This window comes from Mauremys mutica, chromosome 12, assembly GCF_020497125.1.
Source record: "Mauremys mutica isolate MM-2020 ecotype Southern chromosome 12, ASM2049712v1, whole genome shotgun sequence".
Classification (NCBI taxonomy): Eukaryota; Metazoa; Chordata; order Testudines; family Geoemydidae; genus Mauremys; species Mauremys mutica.
Window position 1 is genome coordinate 77,206,895 of NC_059083.1, and position 23,481 is coordinate 77,230,375.

General features: G+C 42.8%; 1 protein-coding gene across 1 annotated transcript in view; it reads right to left on the minus strand.

The window, feature by feature from the left end:
- Positions 1-23,481, minus strand: part of LOC123347019 — a 126,424-nt gene that overhangs the window by 18,661 nt on the left and 84,282 nt on the right. The window contains exons 49-61 of the mRNA XM_044984445.1: positions 22,800-22,974; positions 22,331-22,389; positions 21,548-21,658; positions 19,325-19,500; positions 13,295-13,414; positions 11,450-11,588; positions 10,444-10,534; positions 8,896-9,035; positions 7,957-8,076; positions 5,490-5,691; positions 2,787-2,956; positions 1,501-1,628; positions 725-862 (exon numbers count right to left, since the gene is read on the minus strand). Coding sequence (XP_044840380.1) covers positions 725-862; positions 1,501-1,628; positions 2,787-2,956; positions 5,490-5,691; positions 7,957-8,076; positions 8,896-9,035; positions 10,444-10,534; positions 11,450-11,588; positions 13,295-13,414; positions 19,325-19,500; positions 21,548-21,658; positions 22,331-22,389; positions 22,800-22,974 — 1,769 coding nt within the window. The remainder of the gene's footprint in view (positions 1-724; positions 863-1,500; positions 1,629-2,786; positions 2,957-5,489; positions 5,692-7,956; positions 8,077-8,895; positions 9,036-10,443; positions 10,535-11,449; positions 11,589-13,294; positions 13,415-19,324; positions 19,501-21,547; positions 21,659-22,330; positions 22,390-22,799; positions 22,975-23,481) is intronic.

Sequence of the window (23,481 nt, forward strand, 5' to 3'; positions counted from 1 at the left end):
ATTACCCTCCCCCCCACCTTAGAATCCACACACCCTCCAGCAGAAATTTCCCAAGCACAGAGGCTAACATACATAGAGATGGAATGGCCATTCATCTCTCCAGACTTGACAAATCATTAGAAAATGTACAGGTGGAAACAATTTGGCACTGGCTGTGGTAGAGATGGGAATGGCTTGACTTAAAGACTTGTCCCACACTGTCTGGATAACATAACTTAGCAGTTCTTTTCTAGCTCTAATTTCTATGAAAACATAACGGTACCACCACCTGTAAAACACAGGTTTGAATTTGTAAGGAATGAGGTGTACAGTTTGGGTCCCCTCAGCTCAAGGGATATATAATAGCACAGACTGAAAATTCAGCAAAAAGGCAAGATGATGACAAGAATGTCTGGAAGGGACTGATTGTACGCGTGACTAGAGAATGAAAGAGCTAGTGTCATTTAATTTGGCAAAGAGAACAGGTGAAAGGGACCTCAAATTATATAAAACAGAGAACATGGGGACACGTAGTGGCAAGATTTTCAGACATGACTGGTGGCTCTGGGTGCCTCCATTTTTGGGTGCTCACCTTGAGACCCTTTAAAGAAGCTTAATTTTCAGAGGGTGAGTGCTCTCTGAAAATCAGGCTTCTTTAAGGTTTCTCAAGTTGGGCATCCAAAAATTGAGGTTTCAAAATAACAAATCACTTTTGAAAATCTTGGGCAGAATGTCAAATACATACCATAGGGAGCGTCCTAGTCGTGACTTGAATATGCCTAGTGGAATTTAAGTTTCTTAGTAATGCATTGCTAATGATGTTCATAAGCACTGGAAAACAATTGATTCTCTTGGCATGGCACATCATTGAAAATCTGAAATGCTGAAGAAATGAAAGATTAGTCAGTCTTCATGCTAAAAACTAGACTTTAGCTAGCTGAGGAAATTGGATTGAAAAAAAGCAGAGGGTTAAATTTTCCCCTCAGTTTATTCCATCAGTGTAAGTGAGCATAGAATTTGGCCCAGATTTTACAGTTAAAAACCTCATATCTCTAGTATTGTTGTATGCTGACCTTGCTCCATGAAACTTTCAGGATACCAGCTACATTTGCTAGCTTAAAACCCAAAAAGGATTTTTAAAATGTATTATTCTTCAAATTGCTCTTCTAACAAAATCCTCTTAATCTATTTTTTGAGGCAGAGACCTTTTCCTTTGTACTACTGTAGAAAATATCATGTACATTCATGGTACCATATAAATTAGAGATGAGCATAAACCAACCCCTTGACCTGGATGTTGCCAAAGTTTGGATGTAAGCTCTAGATCTGGATTTCATTGTAGACACATTTCTGTATAATGAGCCAAAGCAAAAACAAGTCTCCCAACTATAGGAAAGGCTAGATCCAAAGTTTGCTGCTTGAATCCACCTCTAATAATAATAAAGAACCATAACATTTTCCATCAGCGGTTTTTGAGTTGTAAAGTTTTACAGAATGTCACATATACTTAGTTTCAGTTACCTTGTCTACAAGTGATACTTTAATAGCCCCATTGTATTCTTGACCATCTGAGATGTTTTTCCCATTAGCTACTTCCAACATTATATTCTGACTTTTCACAGCATGGATGAAGTCCTCAATGTCTGAACCTAACAAATTAGAGAAAGCAGAACTTATATGGTTCTTTTATAGTAAAAGCACAAGAATGACAAAATCAAAATGAAGATCCCATCCAAACACCCTAGTCTGTGAGAAATTCTGTGTCCATATCTGAATTATGTAGCTTAGGACCATTCCTAATAAAATTCTAATGTCACTTTAATAAGGTCTACTGGAATAAATTGCCTAGGGAGGTCGTGGAATCTTCATCTCTGGAGATATTTAAGGGTAGGTTAGATAAATGTCTATCAGGGATGGTCTAGACAGTATTTGGTCCTGCCATGAGGGCAGGGGACTGGACTCGATGACCTCTCGAGGTCCCTTCCAGCCCTAGAATCTATGAATGAATCTAAGCTAAAAGTCTGGAGAGAAGCTCTTTGAAATTCTTCCATATCACTAGGCTTCCAAAACGTCTAATGTTTTTCAAGTGATGGATTTCTGAAAGGGAGGCTTGGTCTGACCTTTTAATAGGAAGGTATTTCTTAGCAAAAACTACTTTGCTGCACAAAGTAATCAGGAAGTTCGCATGGTGAGAAATAAAGCTGGTAAAAAAAATCTCATTTCCTACAGGACGGAAATTCCGAGATTTTGAAATTGCTTTTTGTCTCAAATCACAATGAAAACTTGAAATCTCAGAATATTATTAAATGAAATATTCTGAAACATTAATTGAACCATTAATCAGCAGAGTTGTTGCCCATCTTGTTTCTTTTGGTATTAAATTCAGTCTGCTCTCCACAGCTTACACTTGATTCAGGTTTCCAAGGTTTACTTTAGAACCATGAGGATTAGAAACATCATTAAAAAAAAATCTGGAGATGATTCATGCAGCAAGGTATGGATATCATGGCAAATGCAACAGCCATTTAATAGTGGATTACAAGTGACTCTGATTATAACACTTTACATTTTCAAAGCGGTGTGCAAACAATCAATGTTGTTCTGGTCTAAACTAATTAATAAAATGATCTTGTATGAATTATTCAGGAAACCACTATTAAGATGCTCTGGGATTTAGAGCTGGAATATACTTTGCAACTCTGTACTGGTTTTGTCTGTTTCTTCAAAAGAAAAAAAATCAACAGGACATTTACAATGTACTCTGTTGTAGATTCCAACATTGACATTCTTAATTCCATTTTTCTCACCTGTATCATTGAGGACCAATAAGCTGGTGTGACGGGTTCGGTAGTGCTGCTGTCCAGGTTGGAGAAAATACATCTGAGGTGAAACCTTCATCGTACGGGCAACAGTTCCTTTATCAATTAGTATCTTGGAGATCAGGCAAGGCAGTATAAGAAGACCACACACCAGTAATCTAAAATGGAAGAGTAGGCGATGAGTTAAAATATACATCCATTTATTAATCCATGGTGCCAAGTTGGCTAGAAAATCAAAATAAGATGCTTATACTCTCTTATCACCATGTTTTTGGCATCATACCAACTGATTTTCACAAACCTGCAGGCTTCTTAGAGCTAAAAGTCTAGCCATGCAACTCAGGGATGTGGAAGGATCACAAACCTTTAAGACAGTGCCCGGTCTCTGCCTATCCTTTCTTCAACCCAGAGGTATGCCTGGCAGGGAGAAGCTTCAGGCAACCAAGTGCTCTGATGAGCATACCATACATAAACCATGCTTGCAGGGACAGCGAGCAAAACCAGAGCAGAAGATGGGGAGAGGTGCCATGGGCAAGGATGGCAGGAGGGAGAGGGGGGGGAATAGGCTGAGGATGGCATACAGGTAAGAATTTGGGACTGTGTCCAGAGGCAAGCGACAAAGCCCTGGGGAAAGAGCAGAGCTTTGAAAATGTCTACGGTGGGTGACAAGAAATTCTTCTGATATGGCTACCCCCCACTCTTACTGGGCCATGGGGCTGCCTAGGCAGATTATAGAAAAACACAGCACCAGGTAGAGCGACTTCTAGCTGCCACTTTGGCGCCTGGCAGCCAGGACCCCTTCACCCTGCTGGGGCCACCACCCTTCACAGACCTGGTATCAGACTCATTTCTCTCTATATTAGCTCTGTCATTTAAGAACCTGGTATCTACTTATGTTATCCCATCGGTGTTGCTTCTTTCCCTCAAACAATAATGAGAATAAGTGGGGGAAACCAGAATGTCTGTTTCACAGGAAATTCAGTCATTTCAAATTTTGTTTTCATTCCAAATGGGAGCAAAATGTTCAATTTTGAAATTTCCCACAAAACGTTTTCAAAAAGTTGTTTTGGAGTAAATGTTTCCTTTTGATTTCCTTATTATTCATAATATAATAGAAAGTCCACTTTCAAAACAAAAGGGCATTCTGAAAGAGAAAAGTAAAAATGTTCCGTTCCAAAAATGTCAAAGCGGAGCATTTTGAAATGCTTTATTTTGGTGGGGTTTTTTGGCCCCGCAAAACAAAATTTCATCCAATTTGACACGTGCCCATGGAAAATTTCAATTCTGATGAAATGGCATTTTCCAATGGAAAAATGTTCAGCAGGAAAATTTTCAACCAGCTCTAACAATACAGTCTCAAGAACTGCAATTGTCCTTTCAAAGGACAAACCAGCTTCAGCCTTAATAAAGAATTATATTATCAAAGACGTGCTCAGGCCTCAAAGTTCAGATCCAGACACATATGTGGGGTTTGGTGATTTATGATTTTGGTTTGGCCCATTTCTAATTAAAATGATGTCTAAGTCAAATGGGCCAAACCACATGCACAGTCTCTCCTCTGCCTAGACTGGTGAATCTACTGTAGTGATTTTAAAACATGTGTGAGTCCAATAGGGCCACTCTGCATTTGGTCAGTTGGTGTCTGGGAGGGAAGCAGAGCTCCCGTCTGCCCAGCATCAGGGAGACATAGTCTTGGGACCCAGAGCAAAGGCTCAGGAAGAGCTTTCACTTCCCTTTATTACCTTCCCAAAGATCACTTCCCTTCCTGCACCTGAGGTCCCTATCTCTTAGGCATGGTTCCTCAGCAAAGTAAAGCAAGATGCAGAAGAGTACAGGATCTGGGATGACTTCCTTCTCCAGGTGAGATACACATGGTCTCTGAAACTTCTTGGAAGACTGGTTTAGCTGCCCTACTAAAACAACAAGAAAGCCTTTGTGTTTTGAACCCTCTCTCCCTTAAGGGGAAACTGAAAAGCTTTTTAATAGGTTGAAAAAAGTTTCTAAACTCTTCTTCCTGGAGGGTGGTATGAAAAACACACACCCCCCTAAACACAAATCTTTAAGCAAAGCTTCTCCAGCCAAAGTGAGATTACAGTGAAGTTTGCAGGATTTACATGATTCTGATTCTCTCACATATTCAAAGTACCCCCTTTCTGTTGGCTCATAACTCTGTTTAGTTGCTTCCGGACAGCTAACAGGCCCAAGCTGTTTCCTGACTGTGCTGATTAATGCTCACATTCCTGGTACAGAGAGAGCTAGAGCTTTCTCACTCAGTAAGTAACCCTCTTGCTTCCTTGGGACCCAGACGGCTGGTACATTTTGATACAGTGACCTTACTACAATTACCTGAACACAAGGGAATCCAAGAAACAAGTCCCCAAATTACATTTCATTCGCAAAGCTGTAAGAAAGTCTCCTGTGGAATAGCAAAGCCACAGAAAATAACAGGCAGATAGAAACAATATTCCAGCCAGGGGTGTCACTTCGTGAAGGTACCATGAGCTGAAAAGTTGTTTCAGCTGCTTGTTATTTATGGTGAATTCGCTGTATAATCTGCAAGTTGTTTTGAGTGCTGACAGACAAAATAAATACCAGCGAGAAATTTGTTCAGGTTTTTTTTTTTTTTGGCAGGTTCAGTCTGAGTTTGCTTTTGCTTTTCATATCTAGGATCAGATACACTCTGGCACTTACATGGACCTAATCGTTTGACTCTCATGCTTTAGCTTTAAGAAGCGAATTCTTGCCAGGGCACAGACTTGCTGTCTCCAGAGGGCTGTGCCACTTACAGTCGCCTTTCCTATGTCTGAGAGTGACAGGAGACCTTGTTCCATTTCATCAGCAGAGAAGGCGTCTCTTTCCTCTTCTGCTTGCTCCTCACTGAAAACACCATAATCTAGGAGCAAAGAAATCGGCCAGTTAAAGCCTACCCCTTGTCATGGGGTGTTTGGAACACCGAAATTCTTTCTTTTTAGCTTCACTGAAGAGCAACATGGAATCAATCCCAGATTACAAATAAACGGGGTAGGAGGGGAATGATTTATCAAACAAATTGACTTAATTTGCATCTCATTGCCACATATTACAAATTCAGTCACCATTGATTAACCGTGGAACAATATATGTGCAAGTCCAGTGGCTGGAAGACCTAAAAAGCTCACTACTGACACATGTTGATGCAATGGGAGATGAGTGACCCAGAGCTGCTTGAGAACTCCAGATGGACAGAGGCTCCACGGGGGACAGAGTATCTGCTAGTGAGCAAGGGGAAATGACAGGGGGGGGGCAGGCCTCATTTGCATTTCGGTTATGTGACATCAACAGACATTTTGGTTAAATTATGGCTCAGTTTTGAGTCTGAGGACAATAAAGTGCTATTGACCCTGTAGTTCTCAGACTTTTGTACTGGTGACCCCTTTCACATAGCAAACCTCTGAGTACGACCCCCCTTGTAAATTAAAAACAGTTGTTTATATATTTAACACCATTATAAATGCTGAAGGCAAAGCGGGGTTTAGGGTGGAGGCTGACACCTCGCAACCCCCCCATGTAATAACCTCACGACCCCCAGTTTGACAACCCCTGGGTTAGACAGACATTTCCTCTGTTAAATCTACCTAGCAAAATGCAGCATTTAATGAAGTTTAGGCATATGGGGAAATGTCTGGTTTGACTAGGCCAGTTCTGTGGGTGCTAAGTGCATCAGCTCCCATTGATGCCAACGGAAGCTGAGGATGCTCAGCATCTCACAGGCAGCGTCAGCAGCAAGATGCAGGATCAGATGTGTCATTTTCACTGCAAATTGCAAAAAATAAAAAGTGAAAATATTAAGTAGTTACATCAATTGTATGTAATGCAGCTCAGAATCAGTGGGACACCAAGATTTATAATCTGTATTTCCTCCAAGGCCAATAGATTCATATTTCAAATTTTTACCATATTTAAATTCCATTTCTGTCTCAGGAGCTTCCGACAAGGAGCTAGCTTTGTTTTACCTTGTAAAGGAATCCTAATACATCCCCAACCATGGAAAACTCCGAGAGTATGTCTACACTGCAATAACACAAGCAGCTGGCTTGGGGCTGTAACATTGCAGGATAGATGTTCACTGAAGCCTGGTCTCTGGAACCCTCCACCGTCACAGGATTGGTCTCTAAGCCTAGGTTCCAATCCAAGCCCGAATGGCTACACTGCAATTCTACAGCCCCGCAACCTGAGCCCTGCAAGCCGGAGTCAGCTGACAGACTAGCTGCTGGTGTTTTATTGCAGTGTAGACATACCTTGAGGAACTGGAGTCAAGTCTTAGAATCACTTTGGAACCAAAAGCCCCTTCCCTATGGTAGCAACAGCACCTGTGCAGGGGATGCACTTCCCTGTGCAAAAACTCTGTTTTCAAATGTAAGCATTTAAGTGAAGGCACCCGATCCTGGATCGAAGTCTGGGGAGTAATTCTAGAAAAACTCTTGGGGCGGGGGGGGAGGGAGGGGGCATAGTTGTGTTCACATGTAGAACATTATATGCAATTATATTCTATCCTGAAAAGTTGTGGGCGGGGGAAAAAGTTGAGCATATCAGCATATGAAAATTCAGGGAGGGAGGGCAAACCAAGGTTTGGGAGAGGTGCTACTGCCCTCTATAGCAAATTATGCTCCTGATCTGAGTTCTCAAATCAGAGTAGGACCCTAAATGAATATTTGGATACTGGGTTTGGAAATGGCTACTCAGCTCAGAGGCTGAAGTTTCAAGCTTTTAGTCCGACAGGACATACCAAACCATTACTAAGTTGCAGCGCTGATGAGTCACATCAGCATCTGTGTCTGGCACTAGTGAGCTTAATTTTTTTTGGCAGGTTTGGGAGTGCTCTGTTTAATTTGAGATCCGTCATCTAATTGGCGATGACCAGAATGAGATTCAGGATTCCAGGCAGTTATTATAAAAATATGAAAAGAACTGTTTCAAAAATCAGGAAAGATGCCTTCGGGTTGCTTTCAGTGGAACAGAAAATACCATAAGGTTACTTATTTGGATTTATCTGATCCGTGATACTGGAACAAATCCCACTGCTCTTATTAGACAAAACTCCCATTCACTTCAATGAGAATTTTGCCTTTGTAAAGACTGGGTTATCCTCTTCACTTTGGACAGTATTGGACTTTTTTACCTGCTTGATCAATTGCTGCTTCTTCTTCCAGTGTCAGGAACACATCAGCCAGGGTTGTCATGGAAATGCCGTAACTCAGAATCTCCTGGCACACATGAGTGTCTAGATCACAGAACAGTTCTAGAACACAAAAATATCTAACAGTTGCATTCTTATAGTTGCATATTTTTAAGCTTTAAGAACAGAGGGGCTGCTAAATACTTTGGGTCAAATATGGATTCACCTAGGCCTCCATCATGACTGCATTTAGGTATTTAAACAGTTAAGTGATAGAAAACAGTTCTCCAGGCTGTTTTATGGAGAGTGGATATCCAACCAACCTGATACAGATGCTCGCTGGGAAGGTGTGCACTCAAAAAATAAAATAAAATACAATAATTATAGTTTCAACTTGTACACTACTTTTCATCATAGGCTCTCCAAGTCCTTCACAAACACATGCTCTAGTCCAGACAGGAATTATTTCAGGGAAGTTTTCCTGCTGTGTTATACAGGAAGTCAGACTACTAGATAATCACTGATTGTCTTAGAATCTATGAATCTGTGTATTAAGCCTCACAGCTCCCTTGTGAGGGAGTTGTTATATCTTGACTCTGCAGGTGTGGAAATGGAGGAACATATCATGTAACTATGTCTTGCCAAAGGTGACAGAGGTGTCAGAAAACCAGATCTTCCGTACTTTATTACCACCACCACCCGTCTCCTCCTGCCCTTTCTGTTAATTATCTTTTTCCTTAAAAAGATGTGGTAAAACGGGGTTGCTCAGCTTAAGAGACAATTGACATAAAATAATGAAGGCAAAATATTAACAGAAAAAAAAAGTTCAAACAGCTTTACGTATGGATATTTTCTTCCAGGAGTCTTTTAGACTCGTTCTGAAACTTCTCTGCTATAATGACATCCTAAACAGTCACTCCTAAATTACAAAGTGATAGTTACCAGGGAACTTATCCACATTTTCAAAGGGCAGCATGTAAATCAGTTCTTCATGACTCTGCCTAGATAACTTAGCATTGGGAATATGCTGCTGGACCAGAGATGTCATTTTTGCAGAATCACAAGAGTCATTGATGTGTAGGCTGGAAAGGAAAGAAAAAGGAAATATTTGTAACTGTGCCTCTTCTGTTCATCCTGGAACAATCCAACAAATCCAGAAATGTACAGCCAGGCACTTAATAAGTTGTTGGAAAAAGTTAAGTCTTTTGAAGAAAGTTCAGAAACTAATTGTCCACTAGCATATGTGTAACAAGACTTCTAATCACATACCTATTCGGCATTTGGAATGTTAGCTGTTTAAACTATCAAATGTTCTGTTTCTCTCAAGCAAACAGAGAAGTCCAGAGGTTACTGACATACTAGATGTGATGTAGGAGCAGGAGTGAAATCTAATTACAGGATCAGCTCCAGGGTTTGCCATTCTTCCACCTGCAGCTGAGAATTTGATTTGATTCCTGAGAGAAATAAAAGGCGCATGAAAAGCACAGGAACGTCAGATATGGGAAGTCTATCACAGAGAATAGCTTGCCAGAGTTCACAGCTGTAGAGGGGCTTTCTTTGGGTGTAGTTAGACGATATCACGTAAAACAGTTATTCCCAATTTGCATTATATGCCCCAGAAAGGAATCACTGAATTAAGTTGTGGTTGAGAGAGCAAAACACCTCTTGGGATCAGGCACATAGTCCTCAGCAGCATGGGATCTTATTCTCTTATATGAAGGGATGAAATATTTGGATAGGAAACCAAATGGAGTCCTCATAACTGAACTGATCAGTTACATCAATAACTTTGTACAATTTGTCAAATGCTAGGGAAAAAAAATGAGTAAAAAAAAAAAGTTTTTGCCAGGTCCCATAATGCTAAATGACAGAGATTTATCAACAGTAAAACATTTCTTCTTGGAAGTCTCAAAACTCCCTTTCATTCTGTGACCCATGCTGACTTCTCTGGGCAGCACTTCTTCACATGAGGGAGGGTTTGCAGAACCACCATTCCAAATCCTGAGGCCCTGATGCAACTCTTACGCAAGGCAAAGTTCCCATTCAAGTTATTGAGAATTTCCTTTAGTAATAATTTAAATAAACAATGGAGAAAAAGCTGGGGAAAGGACAATATCAACCAACCCTATGTCCTCTGGTTATCTATATACTTTATTGTTAATCAATGCCTATTTTAGACATGAATGATTAAACTGTTTTGCACATTTATTTTTTTTACTCATGTGTGAAAATATCTTTTTCTTTTAGTACCAGTCAGAGGACTAAAATTAACAGATGTTCAGTACTCAGACAGATAAAAATATAGCCGAGAAATTAGATTCCACTCCTGCTCCTTAATATACAAAACGACAAAACTAACACACATCAGTGCTGTGTACATTAATTTTGACAATATTGAGACTATTATTCCCTTCACTGCCCCCCCCAAGAAATATAGAACCAAAATGTACTCAAAATGGATCCCTTTAACACACGCTCGGTATACTGCACCTTAAGTGATAACCGATTCCCCATTTTCTCTTCAGAAAGAGAGACGAGCCAACACACTTTAGCCTCCCATGGGAGATGAAAGCTTTCCGGTCTAAAGAAACAGAAACAAAATAATTTGTACCATAGAGCTAAAATGGGAGAATTTTTCTCACTAGACAGAAAAAATGAGTGAGGGGAGACATAAGTGTCTATAAAAAAGTGCTTACAATGTTGTTGAAGCTGTGTTGGTCCCAGGACATGAGATAGACAAGGTGTGTGAGGTAATATCTTTTACTGGAAGGACCAACTTCAGTTGGTGGAAGGGACATATTTTCAAGCTTCACAGAGCTTTCCTTCAGGCCTGTGAAAGACCTGAGGAAGAGCTCTGCGAAGCGTGAAAGCTTGTTACTTCCACCAACAGAAATTGATCCAGTAAAAGATATTACCTCAGTGACCTGGTCTGTCTTATAAATAAGCAGATGTACTAAAGACAGCAGGGACTTCTCAACAGTCAGCACAGAACAAGTTATGACATTGAGAGCAGGGCAGGAACTGGCTTTTCCATTTCATGGGAAATTCTTAGATTTTGAACTTTTTTCTGTTCCAAAATGGAATGAAAAGAAAAACTGAAATGCAATTCTGGAAAAAAAAAATCATGTAAACTGAAACATCTTATTTGGATAAAATCAAAATGTTTCATTCCAATATTTACTTTTTACATTTTATATTACATAATGTAAAAATTTTAAATATTGAAATGAAAATTCCTTTCAAACTGGAAAATTGAAATATTCCATTCCAAAAAGGTCATCATCAGAATGCTCTATTCCATATTTTTTTCCTAAATGAAATTTTGTCAAAGTGGACACACTTCCGCAACGTGGTTTCCTTTCGACCAGTTGGCATTTGCTGACAGAACAATGTTCCACTGGAAAATGTCTGGCCCGGAAAATGACATCTGTGTTACTGTCATCATCATCATCATCATCATCATTATCTCTCGGGTAATGAGAAATCCAGTGCTCACCAGCAATAATATCAGCCTCATCCGTTAACTGGGTACTGAACAGGGTTACTCTGTTAGCTTTATGCTCCTTCAATAGGCTCCATACATGGTATCTGGAACTGATATCCAAGCCAGCAGTTGGCTCATCTAATATCAAAACCTGCCAGGGGGGAAATAATAAGACATTCAATTCCAGCCACACGAAAGACTCTGTGACCGGAACACAGAGTGTGACGTTTAGGACTGAACGTTTAGCGGAGTGTTCCAGCTTTTAATGGGACTGAAGCATCTAAATCCAACCCTTCCTGCGGAAAACATTATATTCAAATAAGGAAAGAGAATTAAATCGATAGATACAGCGCTATTTATACACATGCTAAGTGCACTCCTCTAGGGTGACCAGACAGCAAATGTGAAAAATTGGAACAGAGGGTGTGTGTGGGGGTGGTGGTGGTGGTAATAGGAGCCTATATAAGAAAATGACCCAAAAATTTGGACTGTCCCTATAAAATCGGGACATCTGGTCACCCTACTCTCGTCTCCCGTTGGGTGCATTCTTGCCTGGGTAAGCAAGAGATCCTGGCCCATGCAGGCATGGTTCCCTCTGCAGGGCCTCAACGTGAAATTGCCACCAGTATCTCTGGACCAGAAGAGGCAGCATGCATACCTTAATACCCGTGACTGGTCCCCTAGATTCGACTGAGGCTCTGAACCCCACAACACTGCACTGGTGCGGGGTTCAGCTTGCACTGTTCATTGTCAGCCCGCACTGAAACTGAAACTGCATTTGAGGTCAGAGCCACAGCTACAGCGAGCGTCACAGAGAAAGGCTTAACAAGCGTGCCCCTGTTCCTGAATGCTGTCCTACGCTGCATGTGTACAGGCTTGGCTAGCACAACTGGCTAGGCCAGGCCAAAGAAGACTCTCAGTGACCTATAGCGTAGCACCCTCTGGAGAGAGACCAGAAGCCTCACCAATCTGTATGGGGCATGGCACGATGAGTGTTTGGTACCGTGATGGGGTGTCCACCAACCACACAGGACTGGACGGGGTTCAAGTGGCCAGGTAGGCCTATGAACTCCATAGGCTGCACCTGGCAGAAGAGTCAGGGAGCAGGGAATTGGTCACAAGCAGGCTGAGCTGGGCAGGAACAGGCGGACCCTATAAAGGCAGGAGACTGGCAAAGACAGACGCTGCTGCTGGAAAAGGGCAGTCACTCCCTGGGAAGAGGAAGGAGCGTTTGGAGCTAGTACCCAGAGCAAGGAGGGGTAGGAAGCAGCCCAGGGAAGGAGTAGTGAGGACTGGGAGAAGAAAGCCCTGAACTGCTGGGTTGAGGGTCCCTGGACTGAAAGCCCGAGTAAAGGGTAGGCCCAGGATCCCCTCCCAGCCACCGAGGGCGTGGCATAGACCGGCGGTGCAGTGAACAGGAAGACTGCCTGGGTCACTGTGGGAGTGACAGAGAATTGAAGGAGTGTACCCCAAGAGGGGGGAACGTTCAGTAACCTAGCTGGAGGGCTGAGTCACAAAGAGGGTGCTGCGGGGTTCCGGGAATGAGAAAGGAGCTGCAGAGACAGTGTGACAGCATGCAAAGGGGTGGCGACCTCAAGAGCTAATCCCCGGAGCGACCAAGAGGTGGCACCAGACTAGCGGTGAGTGGTGCAACCCGTGACAGGCACAGAGACCGTGATGGCCTGTGACCAGGTTCCAATGCCTTGCTTAAGACAATACACATAACGAACGGATAATAAATAGCATAATGAAAAGCACAGCTCTTCAAAGTAAATCAGCAGCTTCTGGCGACTTTCACCAGCCTGTCTGCCTTCTTCTCAGCAGGGTGCCCTACCAACAGGTTGATGTTAATCTTACCTGTGGGTCTCCTAAAATGGCAATTCCGAGTGTCAGCTTTCTTTTCTCTCCGCCGCTTAAGCTGCCAGCTTGGCAGTCCTGGATGTCTTTTATTTTCAACATAGTCAAAACTTTTTGGACCTAGGGAACAGAGAACATCCTGGTTTCAAGCTAGTCATTTAAGATTTTCCTCAGAGCTATTTGTTGTATCCCAAACAGCACATTGGACACAGCAGCAGCACAGGAACTGGGTTACAAAAAATTACTGAGTGTCAGTAATTGACTATGAAACCAGTGTTACACGCCAAAACACTTGCTGAACTCCATGCAGTCATTCTGGGATACAATTTCCAGTGTGGCCAATTCTTGAGACTGTATTGCAGGTCTCACAATATATGGTATTTGTCTTAAAGCCCCAGCTGGTGAAATCAAATTATTTCATGAGAATCTCAGCTTCCTTTCCCCCACCCCAAAAGTAAAGCAAAATTAAAGAACCCAATATTTATTATTCTTTTAAAAATCTGATGACTTTTAAGGCAATCTCATCATTTTGGGCGTGGGTGGGGTCTGACATGGTTTTGAAGACTTGAGGCTGGCAGTATTGGGTATAATTACTAAATAACGGCACATCCAGAAGTGGCATCTTAGGGAACTTTGTAAGAAAATAGCCATTCCTATGTGAAAAGACACAGGTACAGTGTAGAGTCATTCTGTGTCCCCTGGGTAGCCCCCTGCCATTGGAGTCCTGCGGAGACTGACATTGTTGTGGGGTTTTTTTGAGGGTGGGGGGAGGAGGGGTTGGGCAGTGGTTCAGTCCCAGCAGGGGTTTCATAGTCCCAGCTGGAAATGCCTTCTTGCACTGAAGCAACCATGGTGAGCCGAACTAAGCTCAGCTCAGTACATTTAAAAGGGGCTGGGGTACTCCCATGGGAGGCAGAGTGAGGGGTCTGCTGACAAGAGACCATGACTGAGAGCTCTGAGACATAAAAGTGGCCTCGTCTACAACGTTAGTTTGTATTTTTATTGTCGGTTTGAAGTTTACACACGGCTGAGCAGCAGGAATGGAACAGGACCAAGAACTTTGCTGGCTGGTGTTACTTTGGTTTAATAGAACTTTGTGAATAAAAGTTTTATGGTCATTATCTTCATAAATGAGGGGTTCCGCAGGGGTCTGTTTTGGGACCGGCTCTATTCAATATCTTCATCAACGACTTAGATATTGGCATGGAAAGTTCGCTTATTAAGTTTGCAGATGATACCAAACTGGGAGGGATTGCCACTGCTTTGGAGGATAGCGTCATAATTCAAAATTATCTGGACAAATTGGAGAAATGGTCTGAGGTAAACAGGATGAAGTTTAATACAGACAAATGCAAAGTGCTCCACTTAGGAAGGAACAATCAGTTTCACACATACAGAATGGGAAGAGACTGTCTAGGAAGGAGTACGGCAGAAATGGATCTAGGGGTTATAGTGGACCACAAGCTAAATATGAGTCAACAGTGTGAAGCTGTTGCAAAAAAAGCAAATGTGATTCTAGGATGCATTAACAGGTGTTGACACGAGAAGTCATTCTTCCGCTCTACTCTGCGCTGGTTAAGCCTCAACTGGAATAGTGTGTCCAGTTCTGGGCACCGCATTTCAAGAAAGATGTGGAGAAATTGGAGAGGGTCCAGAGAAGAGCAACAAGAATGATTAAAGGTCTAGAGAACATGACCTATGAAGGAAGGCTGAAAGAATTGGGTTTGTTTAGGTTGGAAAAGAGAAGACTGAGAGGGGACGTGATAGCAGTTTTCAGGTATCTAAAAGGGTGTCATAAGGAGGAGGGAGAAAACTTGTTCATCTTAGCCTCTAAGGATAGAACAAGAAGCAATGGGCTTAAACTGCAGCAAGGGAGGTTTAGGTTGGACATTAGGAAAAAGTTCCTAACTGTCAGGGTGGTTAAACATTGGAATAAACTGCCTAGGGAGGTTATGGAATCTCCATCTCTGGAGATATTTAAGAGTAGGTTAGATAAATGTCTATCAGGGATGGTCTAGACAGTATTTGGTCCTGCCATGAGGGCAGTGGACTGGACTCGATGATCTCTCAAGGTCCCTTCCAGCCCTAGAATCTATGAATCTATGAATAAATTACATGGATAATGGCACGGAGAGTACACTTATAAAGTTTGCGGCTGATACCAAGCGGGGATGGGTTGCAAGTGCTTTGAAGAACAGGATTAAAATTCCAAATGATCTGGACAAACTGGAAATATGGCTGTGGAATCTCCCTCACTGGAGTTTTTTAAGAACAGGCTAGGCAAACACTTGTCTGCCATGGTCTAGATCAGGGGCTCTCAAACTGGGGGTCAGGACCTCTAAGGGAGTCGTGAGGTTATTACATGGGGGGTCGCGAGCTGTCAACCTCCACCCCAAACCATGCTTTGCCTTCAGCATTTATAATGGTGTTAAATATATTAAAAAGTGTTTTTAATTTATAAAGGGGGTTGCACTCAGAGACTCGCTTTGTGAAAGGGGTCCCCAGTAATGATTCTGTGCTTAGCCGGGACTTCTCGTGAACAATCTCACCAGCTGCTCAATCCCAGGCCCTACCTAATGCATGGATTCTTGCCTTACTCAGGGACCTGAATGTGGTTCCTGTTAAAGACATGTTAACTGTAGGGCAGCGTGTTCTAGTGTAGAGGCCATGTGGATCTGTAGTAGTATGAGTGGAACTGGAGAAAGGAGGTCAGGTTTTAAGAGGGACCTAGTTTGGTGGGACACGAAGGTCTCTGCAAAGTGCCACGTCAGGTGTTGTTAATGATACAGGGTCATTGGTTAGAGTAAAAGGCTGGGAGTTCAGAGACCTGGATTCTATTCCTGGTTCTGCTATTGGTTTTCATTGCAGGGCAAATCACAGCTCGCTGCCTCAGTTTCCTCAACTGCAAAATTGCTGTGTATGGTACTACTCACTAAGCTCTGTAAAGTACTCCCGTGAAAGTGCTGTAGAAATGCAGATTCATTATTATTGTTAATCTTTGTCAGGGCCATAAAACAACTAATTAATGACAAACTGAACAAGTGTGGCTATCAGAAACTTCCACCACCATTGAGGAATTTGTAGCTTGAGATTGTTTCAATTCGCTAACATGACACATGTTCATGTAATGCTCAACGCAATGTTTTCATTTGGTCTTATTTAACAGGCAGATACACAGCAACAACAAAGGTTTATTTTGGAAACAAAACCAGTTACACAGGACACAGAAAACCCTCTCTGAAACTCATTGTAGAATTATCCTGGGGTTTAAATTTGCTGTGGGAAGTTCATGGACACATGAACAAAATGTTCAATGATTTCACTAACTAGTTTCCTGCTGGATATTGTAGCTAAACCGAATATGCAAACAGTTACTGTTTGTTTACTGCTGAAAGCCAAACGATATAGTTTGAATCTTTGGACTCTGTGTGCCTGGCCAATGACTGTAAAGTCAATAGAAAAGGGAATATCTGGTAGTGGAGTAATCAGTTTCAGAGCTGTTTCATAAGCTGGAAATGTGTGGATTGCACAATGAGAGAAATGTGGATTTCCAGGTCCCCCCACACTCTCAAATAATCACCCAATTGTCCCTAAGAGATGGGTGGCACAGATATCTGCTCTGAATGCCTAACCAGCTTCCCTGCAAGAGTCATCTTTGATTTTGATCCATGAAAGCAGAATGTAAAAGACCTCTCCCTGGAAGACCTAAAACATGATGGATGGATGGTGTCAGGCATTTGTCCCTCACAGGCATCACCATAAAGCAGCAGACTTGGCTCAGCAGGGCATAGGGCACCCAAAAATTTGGGGCACCCTGGGATCTTAGTGTCCACCGCCCACCTCTTCCTATCCCCGTTCTGACCCTTCCTGCAGGCTCCCACCACAGCTGGGTGGGGATCTAGTACTTAAAAGTGAAAAAGCCTCCAGCCTGTCAGACCTATTAGCACAACATTGAAACTGTTAAAGAGCCATTCGAGGGGTAATGAAGCCATTTAACAGGCATTTGCCAACCCCAGGTATAGACCATCAGTTTCAGAATTTACTGACAAAACCAGTTGTGCGTGACTGTAATATTTACTCAGAACCTGTTAGTCTACAGGACCGTGGTTTAAAATTTGCTTTAAGAATATTTCATTAGTGTGTTGCTGAAGATTATAAAATCACATCTCTAAAAAACCTTTCATCGATTTTTAGATGCACAATCTGAGTGTTCATCTTTAGCCTTAAATGCTTGGATCTCCAGACATAAGGTTTTTTAAATAAATCCTTCAAAAGACCCCCCTTATCTAAAATAAACACGTGAGCCCGGGCTGCCGTGGGGCATAGGGGCACAAGTTTAATAATACTGCCTAGTGCTCCATAAATCCTAAGGCTCAGGAAAGAACATAATGGAGGTGCATAATGCATTTGGTAGCCTCCATGCTCTCCAGATAACATGCAAACTAACCTAATAGAACTTTCCAGGATGTGTCTACACAGCACCAAGTCGTAGATCCTGGGTCAACTGACTCAGGCGCGCAGTGATTAGGCTGCAGAGCTCAAAACAGCAGTGTAGACGTTTCTGCTAAGGCTGGAGCCTGAGCTCCAAGATCCTCCTCCCTCACTGGGCCTCAGAGCCTGGGCTCCAACCCAAAATGGGAACATTCACACGGCTCTTTTTAGCACTGCGGCCAGAGCCCTGCAAGGCCAAATCAACTGACCTGGGCTTTGAGGCTTGGCACCGCGGGTTTTATCCCATGTGTCTTTTGGTCCCTGAGAGTAACTCTACCTTTACAAGAGATGTGCTCCTGCCTTGAAAAAAAAGGGATTTTATCCCCACAATAGAAATAAAAGAGAACATTTGAAAGGTCACACTAATAAATTACCTTCATTAACAACGGGAAGGATGTAATCTGATGATTCATATCTTCTCAGTCAGGGGTGCCAGAACCGGGGGGGGGGGCAGGGGGGGCAATGGCCCTCCCACTTGTTAACATGGGTGTAGTTTAGGAGGCAGGGGGCTGTGTTGTCCCCACCGTCCCCAAACTGCCAGCCTCAGGTTGTATGGAGCGGCACCGGCAGGGGCTGTGCTTTGCGGGGCGGGAGCTGATGAGGTGACCAGCTCCCCCAAAGTGAAGTACAGCCCCTGCCCAGTGAGGGGGCCGAGGTGGGTCTTAGCCCCCCCCCGTCACGTGGCCCAGCCCCTCTCTGTGGTCCTGCCCTTGCTCCTCCTCTGGGCTGTGGTAAGAGCTGCCCAGGGAGCCCAGGACCCTCCACCTGCCCTGGGGGGTGTGCCCCAGGGGGTGTGGATGTGGACCAGAGGCTACCCTCAGGCACCCCAGCCCCCTGTCCACGGCAGGTGGGGGGTCTGGGATTCCCCACAGCAGCTTCAGCTCCCTTGGTAGCTCTTACCACTGCTTGGCTCTGGCTTCCAGCCAGGCCGGGGGATAGGGCCTCAGAGGGAAGAGGAGATGGGGCCATGGAGAGGGGCAGGGCCTTGGGTTCCCCCTCCCCGCTGCTCCTACCAGGCTTCCAGGACTCCTGCTCAGAGTTACTACCTGAGCTTTCAGATCCTTTTGGATAAATGTACAAACCTGGCCTCTGACCTTGTGCTGACAGCCCTGGGGAGACAGGATGGACGAGTAGATACGGCACTGGACTGGAAGTGCCACCACCTATGTAAACTTAGGCAAGTCACTTCACCTCACTGTGTCCCCTCCCAACTTGTCTCCGTCTTGTCTATTTAGACGTAAGCTCTTTGGGACAGGGTCAAGGTTGTCTCTTTCAATAGCACAGTGGGGCCCTGATCTCGCTTACAGGATCACTCACAGGTCCAAATGCAAACAAATAATCATTTGCTAGAACAAATGGAGTGTGTGTGTACTGTGCCAGTGCTATTTGTATGTGTAAATGGGGTCATTTGGATACTTCTATGAGTGCCCTTATAAAATGGTGCATACAAAGTTAGAGACCAGTGTGAAAATTTGGCCCTTTAAGTCTAGTCAAAGGCCAGGTTTCTCGCCAGTCATCTTTCATATGAAACATACTTACCTCTTGTTCAACCTCTTTTAGCCGAATCCCTTTGATCTTAGCAAAAAGCCTTAGATTTTCTTTCACTGTTAAAACTTCAAACTGAATGTTAAATTGTGGGCAAACTCCAATTATTTTCCTAATTTCTTCCAAGTCCTCCATTTCAGTCACTTTGTATTTATATATCATGGCAGAGCCTGCAAAGGTGAACATGAGGAACAGAAAGCATAACATGCTGTTAGAATGCAGGGTATGTCAGACATTGCTAATGAAATCTGAGCAGAAGTATCTATCCTTATAACCTGGATGAAAGAAAACTGGATATTTGCAATGTGTTGCTTCCACAGTAGATGTAACCCACTAGTATGTATCGCACAAAAGCATTAACCCAATTTACCAGATGAAATTTTCTTACATGATCTTGTTCTAAGAAAATAAATAAATCGATTAAAATGTTACCAACACAAGAAATCATTTGCCAGGTATTGTGTACAGTGTGCCAGATTCGCAGACAGTGCTAATGTTTTGCTTTCTTTTGATAATATAAGGCTGTGCAAAAATAAAAAGGAAAAATATACATACATGCAAATGCTAACCAAATATTTTCAAACTTTAGGAAACAGATGAAATTTTGGGAGAAAGCTTTGGTTGACTCTTATTTTATTCTAACCAATTCACCCATCCCGTGTTCTTCATCTTGAAATAAGGGGAGTCTCTGGGACAGGAGGAGAGGAAATTGGGCTTAGTACATGATATAGAAGCTTTTGTGCTTGGAGAAGATAGAGGAGGACAAGTTTGCAGGGTGTGGAAACACAAGTACGTAAGACCGGCCAAACATAAGTACGTAAGACCGGCCAAAGGTCCATCTAACCCAATATCCTGTCTTCCGACAGTGCCCAATGCCAGGTGCCCCAGAGGGAATGAGAAAAACAGGGATCATCAAGTGATCCATCCCATCGCCCATTCCCAGCTTCTGGCAAACAGAGGATAGGGACACCATCCCTGCCCATCCTGGCTAATAGCTACTGATGGACCTGTCCTCCATGAACTTATCTAGTTCTTTTTTTAACCCTTCATAACATCCCCTGGCAAAGAGTTCCACAGGTTGATTGTGTGTTGTGTGAAGAAATACTTCCTTTTGTTTCTTTTAAACCTGCTGTATATTAATTTCATTTGGTGACACCTAGTTCTTACGTTATGAGAAGGAGTAAATAAAGCATCCTTATTTACTTTCTCCAAACCAGTCATGATTTTATAGGCCCCAATTCCAACCCCTCGGGGACACCACTATTTACCTCTCTCCATTCTGAAAACTGAACATTTATTCCTACCCTTTGTTTCCTATCTTTTAACCAGTTGTTACCAATCCATGAGAGGACCTTCCCTCTTAACCCATAACAGCTTACTTTGCTTAAGAGCCTTTGGTGATATACCTTGTCAAAGGCTTTCTAAAAATCTAAGTATACTATATCCACTGGATCCCACTTGTCCACATGCTTCTTGACCCCCCTTCAAAGAATTCTAGTAGATTGGTGAGGCATGATTTCCCTTTACAAAACCATGTTGACTCTTCCCCAACAAATTATGTTCACCTATGTGTTTGACAATTGTGTTCATTACTATAGTTTCAAACAGTTTGCCTGGTACTCAAGTCAGACTTACCAGCCTGTAATTGTTGGGATCACCTCTGGAGCCCTTTTTAAAACTTGGTATCACATTAGCTATTCTCCAGTCATTTGGTACAGAAGCTGATTTTAATGGTAGGTTACAGACTACAGTTAGTAGTTCTGCAATTTCAGATTTGAGTTCCTTCAGAACTCTTGGGTGAATACTATCTTGTCCTGGTGACTTATTACTGCTTAGTTTATCAATTTGTTCCAAAACCACCTCTAATGACACCTCAGTCTGGGACATCACACCCCCTTCCCTGCTATGAATATGCAGGAGTATAGGAATTGTCCTACCATATTAGATCAGTGGTCTATCAACTGTAATGTTCTATCTCTGACAGTAGCCAGTATCAGATGCTTCAGAGGAAGATTCAAGGAGCTCCTTAGTGAAGTGACATTCATTTCCAGCTCATTGACAGCACATGGGTATTCCCATCTACTCATAATCACACATATCTATTGTGCCTTTCCACATGTAACCATAAACTGTTCATTCCTTCAAAGAGCCAGAAGGGGGGGGGGGGAAATCACACACTGATAACCTTACCTTCAGCTTGACATTAGATAATTTTACCTTCTGAAGGTGGGCAAAGTCCACTAAGGATGTTCAGTAGCGTACTCTTCCCAGCTCCACTGTGACCCAGTAATGCAGTGATCTGGCCTTCATAGACATTAAGGAACAAACCTATAAAAAAATGGTATTGGTGATAAGGTAAAGCAAAGGAAGTTTAAACCAGAGAAGGGCTATGAATTAGGATTAAAAATTCCCCAAGCTTCAGGTACTACAGATAACTGGGTAATTAATCTAGCTAATATTACCACACTAGACCTCGGCAAAGTTGCTTAAGCTGAAGCACGTCTAATGTGAACAGGAGGGAGCTGCTCGGGGATTTCTGCATGAGGGGTCTTGATTTGGAAACTTCCCCCCAGGGCATGCCAGAGCTAGGACTTGTTAACCTTTTCCATTATGCTGGAGAGCCCACCGGTTTTTGTCACCCTTCTGAGGAGAGCTGGGGGGGGGTTGTGGATGTTGACGGGCTTCCTGTATATTATATTGAGGGTTCAGATTTGTGGGGTAAGTGCCCAGAGAATGGAATGGGCTAAATAGTACCCACAACAAACTGGGTACCGGGGCCCCAAAAGTTCCTTTTTCACACATAATTATTAATAGCTATCAAAATCCTGGTTGAATCTCATTTTTGTATTTATAAATGGTGTCCATCACCTTGGCATCTAGGTGCCTCACAGGGACTAAAAATACCCATGGGATGGCATGGGATTAATGGACACATGGGTAGCTTGGTGCTTGGATAAAATACCCACTGGTACCTTCACTTTCAGAGGCTTCCCTCCTTACCTCTTAAAGCATTCACTATCTTGTCCTTCCCTTTATACGTTTTTTTAACATTGTTGATACTGAAAAAGAAGCAGACAGGTTTGAATTAACAACGGAATAGAAGGGCTAGGCTCTTCCTAAAACTCTGCTCCCAGGTTGGGCTAATGGTAGGCAGGTACTGTAGAGGGTTCCTGCAGGGGGAGGGATAGCTCAGTGGTTTGAGCATTGGCCTGCTAAACCCACAGTTGTGAGTTCAATCCTTTATGGAACTGGGGTAAAAATCTGTCTGGGGATTGGTCCTGAGGTCCCTTCCAACCCTGATAGTCTACGATTCTTCTACTTCTCAGCACAGGCCTCCTGGAGAATCAGGTCCAGGTTACTTCATGGGGAAGATTAAACAGAAATCCAAGTTTTTACATTTCTCTAGTGATTGGACTCATATAAGCCTTAACACGATAGAAACCAAACAAACACGCTCTAGTGCCCATACCTGATGGCTTCTTTCCCACGAAATTCTGGAGGCACTTGCTCAACATGATCATTAAAGACCTGGTCACTGTATTCTTCATAGTCTAGGATATCATTGTTGACACAACTTTTTCTTTTTTTAAACCAATAAGATGGCTTCAGGAAGAACAAACGGGAATGGTGCATCCCATATTTATCTATTTATTAAACCAAAATAAAATGGAACATTTTATTCAGTGAAATATTGTGATAAAGCTTCTGCGGGGGGGCAGGGGAGGGAGGGCAGGGGGGGCGCATTTTCTAAGGTACCAATGGCAGTTTTGCATCACTGAACTCAAAAGAGAATTAGGCACCAAATTGCCATTTGTGCCATCATCATAGCAAATGGTACCCATTCTAGCAATGTCAACAAGTCAGGAGGCCAAGGATAGAGATGGAACATGGAATGAATAATCTGTCTTCCCTACAGGTAGCCGTTCTGGAATATTATCAAAGCAAGGCAAGGCAGTGGAACTTGCATTAACACTGCCGTGCTGTGTTAGTTTCGTGGGAGAGGACTTTGTCCTGAGATCTGTCATTCTCCAATGCGTTACATATGCTTAGAAAACAGTAAATAAATCAATCTGAGCTTGAGTGGAATGGGATCATAGATGCTGGATATAATGACTACACCTAACTGTTATATAGCAGTTTCTATCAATAGA